The sequence below is a fragment of the Plutella xylostella genome, chromosome Z (assembly GCF_932276165.1).
Source record: "Plutella xylostella chromosome Z, ilPluXylo3.1, whole genome shotgun sequence".
NCBI classification, from domain to species: Eukaryota; Metazoa; Arthropoda; class Insecta; order Lepidoptera; family Plutellidae; genus Plutella; species Plutella xylostella.
Window position 1 is genome coordinate 6528039 of NC_064012.1, and position 11141 is coordinate 6539179.

At 37.0% G+C, this 11141-nt stretch overlaps 2 protein-coding genes across 2 annotated transcripts; both read right to left on the reverse strand.

Annotated features, from left to right (window-relative positions):
• Positions 1-1102: 1102 nt before the first annotated feature.
• On the reverse strand, positions 1103-6185 carry LOC125491145. The gene is made up of 8 exons (XM_048632371.1): positions 6015-6185; positions 5686-5797; positions 5143-5236; positions 4034-5031; positions 3700-3804; positions 3221-3383; positions 2905-3010; positions 1103-1826 (listed from the first exon to the last, which is right to left on the reverse strand). Exons 1-8 carry the CDS (start codon positions 6026-6028, stop codon positions 1304-1306), a joined length of 2115 nt encoding a protein of 704 aa, XP_048488328.1. The 5' UTR covers positions 6029-6185; the 3' UTR covers positions 1103-1303.
• Positions 6186-6915: 730 nt separating this feature from the next.
• On the reverse strand, positions 6916-10407 carry LOC125491284. The gene has a single exon (XM_048632855.1). It carries the CDS (start codon positions 10405-10407, stop codon positions 7096-7098), a length of 3312 nt encoding a protein of 1103 aa, XP_048488812.1. The 3' UTR covers positions 6916-7095.
• Between the last annotated feature and the right edge of the window lie 734 nt (positions 10408-11141).

Here is an 11141-nt window from a genome sequence, read left to right on the forward strand (position 1 = left end):
GTAACTTATTATATTATAGGAAACAAAATTTTATATCCTTATTCTTATACCTACTACTTAACACTACAGGGTTTTATATAATGGTACATATTAAAAAGACTATACCTATACAAATATTTGTACCTACCTATACCTATGTATTTAAAGAATATTTACTTACATTCAATTTTGTAATGTTTAAAGACATCTATTTATTAATAGTAGACCTGTCTTACTTATTAAATCTTATTTTATTACAAATTTCAATTCCAAATCCTACAAATTTTATATAAACGATACAACTTAGGCCCATTTTCTCACCTAAGCATAAACTTAAGTCCTGCTCAAATCGCAGCACTTCATTCCCTATTCAAGCTCTAACGAGACGTGTTCTCAGATGTGAAACTGATAGAGCGTCTTCGATTGACTTTTAAATTATTGCTTCCCAAGTACTTTATAAAATAATTTCCTACCTCCATTAAACATACTCCTGCGCAGTCTAGTAACATTGTTTACCAACTAATCCATAAATAAACGCTCTCTGCAGCACATTAAGCTAAATAACCTAAATTATTAATCATTATGTCAACAATATAAAACAAAATATCAATTAAATCTGTGTCAATTTCAGTGTTAAATCTGTATGGAAATAAATGTACTTAGTGTAAACCAATCTTATTTTTTTATTTTCTTTTTTTCTACCTACAAATCCTACAATACGATAGTAAGTGGTAGCGCGTGGGTGACTAAAACATGAAGATGGTCTAGTATAAGTATAGGTCACCGAGGAGAATGGATTACCCAGTCAGAATAGCGTCAGGCGATGGCTGCCCAGGGTTAGCCGGACAGCGGACACCTCAACTCATATGGAACCGTTGATACGTCAGCGTTTCTCATGTAGGATTCCGATAGTAGTAGTAGTAATGGGAGGTACATAGTATACTTAATACATAATTAGTTTATTTGCTTCTATTAGATATGCAGCAGTATATACCTATTTGATAAATAAAATATCTTATTTTGAGTAAAGGTTTTTCATAATGTTTTCACATTAGAAAAAAAACAGGAATTAAGTACTTACCTATTTTATATATTTCATAGAAAAACAATAATTAGTTAATTACTTAGGTAAGTAAATAATATATTTACAGCATAGCGTAAATTAAGATATACATTAGTACTATTTTCTTAAATAAAATATCAGTACTTACGTAGGTAAATATTAAATGTACAAAGTAGAATCTTTTATAGTCTAGGTATTTTTAAGCTCAATTTGTTTTTATATGTTTTCACCAATTGAGGCAGAAATATTGAAAAGGCTTCTCTAATCTGTTTTATCAGTAAGAGCCGCACCAATCTCTGCATTCAGTCCGCTGTATGGAATTTTATTCATGGCAATAATCCTTGATTTATCCAAATGCAAACCGACATTATGCTTCATGAATTTACTATTCGGAGGTCTAAAATGTATAAATATTTGATGCTGATTAACAATATGCAGGGAAAAGCATTCGTTTATCTGCAGGGCTTGCATTTGTATTTTGAAAGGCACAATTTTTTTAGCCAAGACTTCTTTTTGGCTATTGAATATTTGACTGTTTTCGATATCTATCCTTTTCACATAATCGTTGTCTGTAGGGGATTCGGCAAGTGGCTTTTGGTGGTCGTGTGGATGACGCCCGTACTTTTGTATGAGTCGTGAAATATTCGGATCAGGCGGGGTCAATACGTCTTCCAACAACTCTCTTTCTTTCATCGGAGGATCGTTCAGGGAATGCCATTGCCATCGCTTCGGATAGCTGAACTGTGAATCCAAGGTTCTACCTTCAAACTGATTGTATTGCAGCCTGAAAATTGTAATATGTGGAATCAAGTGATAAGTTTGTATGAATGATGTACCCATCCATCTATTACTCTTTGGATCAGAACGGTTAGCATGTACCTACATAAGAGCTACAATTGGCTACAATCACCGTTAAGTAAGAAAAATAAAGATTTAAAACCATAGGAAGAGGTACCTAGAAAGAAGTTTAAAAAATACATTTAAGGAAATCTACGAAATTGTACGGAACGACTGAAGACGTTATAGTTTATAGTTAGTCTTCTTTGTAAATAGTTCATAGAAGTAACTAGATAGAGTAGTTAGCCCGATCACACACTCGAAGGTTCTGGAACATTCCATAGTTTTCCTGAAGTTTCCATAATGTTCTAGACTTATAGGTAATAGAATAGTTCGACAATACTCCAGAAGGTTGTAGAACAATGGCCAGGGAATGTTCCATAACGTCCGCGAACCTTCTAGTCGCTACGTTAGGTACTTATAGTTGTTCAATGTATTGTTTATGTTTGTACCTATTTTGGTAATAATAATAAATAATGTGACCTCGGGTATCTCTGAAACTATCGGGAAGATCGCTCGCCGGCCTATATAATAATAATAATATATAATATATATAAAGAGTGTATATATATATAATATATAAATAATATATATATATATATATATATATATATATATAAATAATATATATAAAGAGACGGGTCCGGCGAATATCATAGTCAGTCTAATAGTAACAGCAAAACAGTAAACAACATACAGTCCACTAGTAACCCTACAGTGAAGATCTCCAGAGACACTCGAAGTTAACAGTGAACAGCAATACCGTTGTTTTCTTTGGAAGACTCTACAGGCTAACAGCTACGTCAACAGTGGCATTTCCTCATCCTCTTCAAGAACCAACAGGTGCACCGCCACTTCCTTCGAACCGTACAGTAATAGTTCGTGAAACGGTCGAAGTGATCCGCACAGAAATCAACCGTTTGTTAATATTTACCACGGTATCCAAAAATTGTATATTGACGTGATTAAATTGTGGTTGTTAGTTATCAAAAATTTCAGAATTACAACCTGAAACTTTACTGTACCTTACATCACCGGTCGGGCCATACACCACTCCGTTACCAAGGTGATCAAATTTTGCCAATAAAGAATTTTCACCATCGTGATCGTAAACAATGCATGTTTTTGAATCTGAAAACAAAAACATCATAACTAATTATTATTATACTTACACTGTATTTAATTAAGTACAGGTAAGTATACCGATTGATACAAAAGTAGTAGGCATAGTAAGCAATAAATATATTCTACAACTTTTATCCCATGAGTCAGTGGGATGATGATCTCTGTAGATACCTAAATACTTACACGTTAACTTAGGTAGGTATGTATACTTTGTACCTTTAGAAAGAGCTACAGTTCCATTTCTATAGTACCAGTTTCCTGTGGACTGGGCGTCAACTTCAGCTAGCATCTCTCCGGTATTGTAATGCATTGTTTTGTTTTTGTTTTTATCAAACCAATTATTTTCGACACTCCCCGGAAGCATTTCAAACACGAAAACCTTCAATAAATTTCGCTTTTAAAACATGATAATACAACCTACTTACTCGTAAATGTTTTTTTATACAGGCCATAGAACACACTCTTATAATAATACCATAGAATAACAAGTACAATGATAATACTTACGTGTGATGTGACCGTATGGCCTAAAATGATTATATTATGTACTTTAATTATAACGCATTAGGTACTCGTAATGATGAATTTTTCCTAACATTTAAAAGTTATAATTAAAATGGAGTAACTTATAATAGCTTTTAAGAAAGTTATTTATTTTTATTAGGTAAAAATAAGACATTTTCAATATCTCTTACCCGTCGCTTTGTTAACAAGGGGGGCATGCGAGTCCACCCAATATCGATAAATTTCTTGTCAGATAATGCATAATTTATTTTTCCGGTTCCTGGAACAGCTTTTGCCTAAAATCAATATTAAAATTGGTGTCTAATCTCTGTGTACTGTGAAGATGCGTCACCAAAAGTTCGCAATTCCATGGGGAACACACAGTTTTGAAAATTTTGGGAACCTAGCAGAAAAGCCTTTTAATTCCACTACTACTATATCGAGGTTTCGAACGAAGAAAAAGTCGTGATGAAAGTTAATTTAAAAATACTTAAAGTATGTCAATCAAATCATTCCAAAAAGTACCTGATCATCGAATAATTCAGGTACATATTTAACTTTTCTTTCTTTAACAACTTCGTCAAATTCGTTTCCAACTTCTTTAGGGCTTCTCTTTGAATTATTATCTGTGGATGCATTCTTATTATTTTCAATTTTATTTGGCTCATCCCGATTAGAATCGTTTTGTACAGCATCGTTTTTACTTGCGCCTTTCGTAGATTTCTTGCCCTTTTTATTCTGTGGATCACTTTTTTTACCAATTCTTGGTGATTTAAAAGCCTTTGAGCCTTTACTTTTATTGTATTTGTGTCCAGGTCCCATGTTTTCCCGTTGAAAACCAATCTTTTCTTTATTCGATTTTTTTAAAGGAGAACGATTCAGGTTCTCCTTATTTTTACTGTCTTTATTTTTTATTTGATTGGAATTAATTTTTTTGTTTTGTTTATGAATCTTTTTTTCTTCGTCTTTAGTGATATCATGTCGATTACTTTTTCCAAAAGGTAGGTTAGACTTTTTTAAATGTTTTATGGCACCAGTTTCATCCTCTCTTGTAAAAGCGGACTTCTGTAACTTTAGAGAGTCCAAAAATGCCTTAGATTTGGAATTATAATCTGAATCAGGTTTCAAATTATTAAAATTTGCATAATCTTTATCTGCAGATAACAATTTACTATCAATTTTTGGAAATTTATGAAAATCTTCAATGTCTTCATTCTCATTGTTTAAAAAACGCCGACTGCACACGCCCCTGCAGTTCTGATTGTCCCGTTGAAACTCCTTTATAAGATCCATGCGTTCTTTACACTTTAGCTGCGTGTTATCTTGTTGTGTAATTTGATTCTTTATAAACTTGGTGAGATAATATTGACATCGTGGGCATTCTATTTCTAAAAGCTTGCATCGTTGACATATCGCAGAGATATGGTTTTCGTTCACTGGTGGCAATTCTTCTAGCAATTCCATCATATGTTCAAATTTTCTTCTGCATACAGTACAATTTCGTTTGTTCTCTTCAAGTTTACCTAAGAAAATTATGAATCAAAGCTTCCTTTTATTTTCTTTTAAAAATATCTACTGTACTAGTTATATACTTACTTACCTAATAAATTACCATAATGAAATTGGTCACTTACTTCTTATGTCCTTACAAAAATCTGATGCTTGAGGATTGACTTGTTTAACATTTGTAACAATGATAGATTCCAATATTTCTATTTTTCTAGACTGCTGTTAAATAAATATTTTAATTTTTATTATTATTTATTTGAACTAAAATTGCACAACATTACAGTTAATACTAATTTGTCATACATTTAACCTTAAATCTAAAATATATGATCGGTGGGAGTGAGTAAATAATGTTACTCACAGTAGAAGTAGTTTTATACACTCACGGGCAATGAAAAGGTTCCATCAAGAAAAACACCAATTTACTCCTAAACGAAAAAGGCTAGCTTAATGACGCCTTCTGCAACATTGAAGTACATTTAACAGAGTATCAGGATACTACCTAGTACCTACTTAAACGGTAATATTTTGTTGAAATTTTAAATTCAATGTTTGAAAAAATTGGGGCCTTTTGGTGTCGGCTTTTTGTGAGTGGAACTGCTTCTTTGCACGGGAGTGTATTTTTACAAGTTAAGACTTGATTCATGTACGATAATAAATATACTTACAGCAGGTGGTTTTTCAATGTAACTATAAACTTTCACCCCAGCACCTCCCATGTCGACGTCTTCCTTAAAGACTCCGTAGCAGGTATTTCCACATTCGCAGTATCTTAATGTTCTAAAAATATGTAGGTAAGTACCTAAGTATAGTAGGTAATTTTAAAGACTTCATATACATGCACCTACTAAGACTATAGGAGGTACTTAGTAGGAATAAGTAAAATGTTACCTTAAAGTGAGAGTGAGTGGTAGGTACTACTACCTAGCATTATTTAAGATTTACGTCTAACTAAGGTAAGTACCCATAATAAAATAATCATTTAGGTAGAACCTACCTTTCCATTGTCATCTTTGGAGATTTAATTATTATGGAATAGGTATAGTTACAGAGTCCTCGTTCACGCCTCGTTGATCATGAAATGATCCTGAATATCGTGATATTATCATAAATAACCGGATATCGAGATGTAAGTTAAAGATAGCTAGCTAAACTAAACTTTCCATGAACAAATTCTGAACATCTGTCAAAGTCAAAAGCCATGCTGTTATTACTCTATTCTTTGAATTTCTTTGCGATTTATCAGTGATTAACTCAGAATAATAACGATTTAGATATTTTTTTCCGCTATCGCACACATAGCGAAAAAAATTCACGCAAGTATAGGCTACGCCGCGCCGTAGCCGCTACGAATCCGCTACGATAACTTACTTATAGCTAAACTTATTATAACATTTTTTATAATCGTTCTCTGCTCTCACACATTGACCTCTCCCAAAGAGTGGCACAGCCAACACTCTATCCACGACCTACACCTATAAATTATTTAAGTATATTATAATGCACCTGTCGATTTAAAAATAGGTATACCCATGGAACTTCCATGGAAGTATACTTACTCGTACGATTCAATGATTCGGGTGTTTCCGGGAATACGACAGTTTGCGAAGATTTGCATGCGCATTATTAATATAGGAGAACTGTAAGTACTTATTACTTCCATGGGTATACCTAACTAATGTATAATAATAATAAGACGTCGTTTTATCAATACAGCTTCTAGCTTATGTGCAATATTCCTAAAAAAAGGGCGAGTGAAATAGTTATACTTATCATATAGGTACATACTTAAAATACTCTTATATCAGTACAAATTATTTATTTAAAGTGTTTTATATAGCTACCTACTTATAATAAAATTCTTACACACACCGTCAATACCAAATATTACTTATAACTGCACTAAAGTAGATATTTTGTTATAAATTAAATAGATAGGTTACCTATGTAATTACAAAATTAAGCTTAACATAATATTATCTATGTTTTAGTTAGCCTATAAGTATTTATCGGCTGAAAATATGAAGTCGGCAAGGACATACAGTCATGCGTTTGAACAAAATAGAAAAGCCAACACTTTATATAATTTCACTATCGTCATCCATTTTAAGCTGACGAAACCTTTGAAGCACCTTTTGGCCAGGAGAAAGAGATGATGATGAGGATTTTATAGTTGGAAGACGCTTCCTGGAAACCAAGCTTTTTCCTGGCATGAAACCTTTCTTAGGGAAATACGAACATCTAGGAGAATAAGCTTTCTTAGTTATTAGCAAACGAGTGCAGACTATAGGAGTTGGTGGCAAATCCATCGAGCAAGACGAAATAAAACTTCTAGCTCCTTCTGATATCGTCGAACATCGGTTGGGGGAGGTCCTGTATGCCGTACTATGAACGTATCGCAACTCCTGGTGTCTTTGTTCCTTAATTGGTGGTAATGCTGGCAACGACTCCAACTCACTGGAGGATGAACATGAACAGTCCAGATATTTACCCAAATGTTTCCTTACTTGTCGTATACCTTGAGGCTCCTGTGCACCGAAACTCATCCTGCTTAGATTCTCCTGACCTTTGCGCTGTGCTCTCGCCTTGGCAGCTTGTGCATCGGTGGCCGAGCCGATGAGATCAATGTTTTCGTCGATGTAGGCGCACACCGCGTCCGCCTCTTGCTGCGGCGACAAGTTGCGGTCGCGGAAGAAGCCGTATCCATTGCGAAGGTCATGGATTCCTTCGTGTATAAGGAATAGAATTGTAACAATAACAAGCGTCAGGGTAGTAAAGACGGCCAGAGCTGTGGTGAAATCTGGACCTGACAGCGTATACTGCACTTTACCTAAAACTCCGTAGGATACAATATTCCTTATTCGCTTATTGCAATGGGCCCGACAGGTGTATACTCCTCGAAGGTCGTTATCTGCAGTCGCCACTAGTCTGAGAACTCTACCATCGTCCACAGATCGAACCACTTTTTGTTTAACTACGTTATCGATACCGGTGTCCAAATATAACCACTGCGCTTGGTATGGTGACTTTATATTTCTGGCGTAAAGGCAGGTTAAATTCAGTTGATTTGACTTTCCCCATCCTGTTTCGTGGTAGAGTCCTGAAACACTTGCCGTTCTGGATGAAACATGAACCATATTATCCTTTGTCCGCTCCTTACTGCAATCGTGCAGATCTTGCAAAAGAGTATTTATACTGATGGCTGCTACCACTCCAGTAAATGGTGTAAAATCTTCAGCCACTCGTGATTGTACTTCATACGATACTCCGCCTACGAAGAACTCATCATCGCAAATACTGAAATTTTCCGATTTTTTTATGTTTGTGACATTAGATACAGTGGTATTCTTACTTTTTACTGAGGATGTCTGACTAGTATTTGGTGGCATGGTAATTTTAGCTTCTGAACTACGATTTTTTAGCTGTTCCTTTGCAATCCCCACCACATGAAGTTTCTCTCGGCTGTTTATCAATGCTTCAATGGCATTCGAATCTTTCTTCTTAGACAAAGATACATCAAACCATTGTTCATGTGGTACTTCCGTACTACTACTGCTTTCAGATCGGAACTCGCCTATAGCTAGACGTATTTTCAGTCGTGTATTTACTAAAAACACATGAAGCCAGTTGTTCATGTTATCAAAGTATAAGAATAAAAGTGTTCCGCTTGGACTTTCAGACATTAAAGTAAGATCTAGACGCCATTCATCTTGATCAGCGAAGCATGGTAAACGCAAAAAATGATTATTATCCAATTTTAAGTAAGCTTCATCTTCGCTACTTTTTTCATAGGCAATATTTGAGGCAAAGTACGGAAAAAAATCCGTTGACGATCGTTTATGCTGATGCTCTATTTTGAGTTTAAGTGGTATGAAGTTAAGAATAACTTCTTGTATCTGTCCGTGTAATTTTTCTCCTACCCAAATATTCATTTTTTCATCTGTCAGCTGTGGGTCACACGGAAACGTTCCCTTGATGGGAGCATGGGCGTCATCGACCCTTAGAGTAACTGACTGTGTGGTGACTGACACCAGAATTGAGTGCCACGTGGCTGGCTCCAGAGCTGATGGTGTGCAGATCCGCGGGAGACTGCAAGTTGAATGGGCTCCATTGGCATCAACACAAACGTGCCAATTATGCAAAGTGACTCTGACCTGAGGCTTTAGAACTGATCCCCGTCGGACGACGACACCATGAGGGGATATAGGTTTGTACCTTATATAGAAATGAAACATAGTAGAACGTTTGTTTTCAAAGTTAAACTGTAAGTAACTTTCTCCGTGCAACAAGGCAAGCAGATGTCGATAAACTTGACAAGGGGTCTCGTGGCAGGAGCCAACTTCTGTCTTCGGTCCGACACACGGCGTGCCCAGTCCCGCCGGCGTGGGGCGCGTGCACGAGCGCGAGCGGAAGCGCCGGCCCGCGCCGCACGACTGCGAGCACGGACTCCAGGGCCCCCACCCTGACCACCCACCATTCAGTGTACAATTCTCGACCACGCAAACGTCTAACTGATCGTGTTGTCCGTGGCAGTGTGTTCCCCATGTATCCACATCTTCAGGTGCACGCACCTCATTGCAAGTTCTCCGCCGTCTCCTCACTCCAACCCCACATGTCTCGGAGCAAGACGACCACATGCCCCACTGACTCCAGGTGCCAGCAGGTGTGCCTGAGTGAGTATTGGTTATGGCACACTGGTCACCTTCGCAGCTTTCTGCTTGGATGGGTGTCCCGGAACACACAAGGCTCGATGAGGAGGGTGGGGGCGTGTCGCAGTGGCGCAGTCTCCAGCGCAGGCCGGGCCCGCAGCGCGCGCCGCACGCGGACCACGCGCCCCAGCTGCCCCACGCCCCCTGCACCTCGCACCCCATGTTGTACTTCACACATTGCAGAGAGTCCCAAAGTGCTTCCGCCTGCAGCTGCCAAGCGTTGTCAGTCGCAAGGGCTGATTCTATCGCTTCGAACGGACATTCCATCAGCAAACAGCGTTCTAGGAGAGCAGGAACGGCTTCTAACTGTCTAAATGCTTTCATTCTAGCTTCATCGCCTTCTATGTGGGTACGGTAATCAGCTACTGTGCAGTTGGTAAGATAGCATGTTTGTATTTGCTCGTCTGGTCCATTACATGGAATACCATCATTTTTAGGTGGAGGATTATTGCATTCTCTAGTTCGGCGACGGTGACCAACTTCGTCACAGGTGCCCCGACAGGGTGACCATAGCCCCCAGGGCGACCAGCCACCATCCACTGGACAATCCGGGTCAGAAATAATTCCCAATTCACATTCTACACGCCATGTACCTTGTTCACGTTTTGTTTGAGGTTTTTTACAGTATCCTAGGTAAAAAAACACTGTAACAAGATAAATATTTGTCACAGAAGAATACATGTTTTCTCAGAATAATGATAATGAAATGATAGGCCATAGACCTACTACACAATGCATTGTTTATGGCAATCTGACGGGTGCGTTTCATATGCCGTTATGTTGGCTTCCCTGACTGTCAAGCCAACTGTAATGTTGCCAACTTGGCTACTTTATAGCTAAATCTAACTATTTTTCAATGTCAGGCAGCTACAATTTATTATTTAAAGGAATATATAATATATCAAATATCCAATGAGCCGTTTTCCTTGACAGCTGTCAGTTGAGTTTTTGTTCAAGCCGATAGATGTCGTGACAACATAGTGCTGAGTTGTACCAAACGTCAAATATTGAACACAGAGACCAAAGAGGTTGAAGTATTAAACTCAGAATAAGAACTCACTACTTTTAATAGTACTCCTATTTTAGTCTAATTTACAAGTTCAGAATGTGTATTTTTCAAGCGTCGTTGCTGTAGAGAACGCCTGAGGCCTGAGGGCAGATATAGAATATTCCTCTGTGGAAATAAGATGTGAGCTGACACAAAATCTGTGTTCTGAGGGTTTGACAGTTAGTACAACTCAGACAACGCCATCTGTTTCTCCAAAAATGAAAACTTTTTTTTTAACAAACGGCTCATTAACTCAACCTTGTTTGTTTATATTGTATTATTTTGTGTTTTTTCTTATATATTTTTTGTTGTATTCTTTTGTTCTTTTTGTTTCTGTTTTTATTGTTCAGTGCGTCAAATAAATGTT

What these genes read in the sequence shown, in the direction of transcription:
- LOC125491284 (XM_048632855.1), bottom strand. Translation starts at nt 10,407, where the DNA reads ATGTATTCTTCTGTGACAAATATTTATCTTGTTACAGTGTTTTTTTAC.
- LOC125491145 (XM_048632371.1), bottom strand. An exon ending in ACATTGAAAAACCACCTGCT is followed by an intron (nt 5,237 to 5,685) that starts GTAAGTATATTT and finishes TTTATTTAACAG; the next exon opens with CAGTCTAGAAAAATAGAAAT. An exon ending in GGCCCGACCGGTGATGTAAG is followed by an intron (nt 1,827 to 2,904) that starts GTACAGTAAAGT and finishes TACAATTTTCAG; the next exon opens with GCTGCAATACAATCAGTTTG.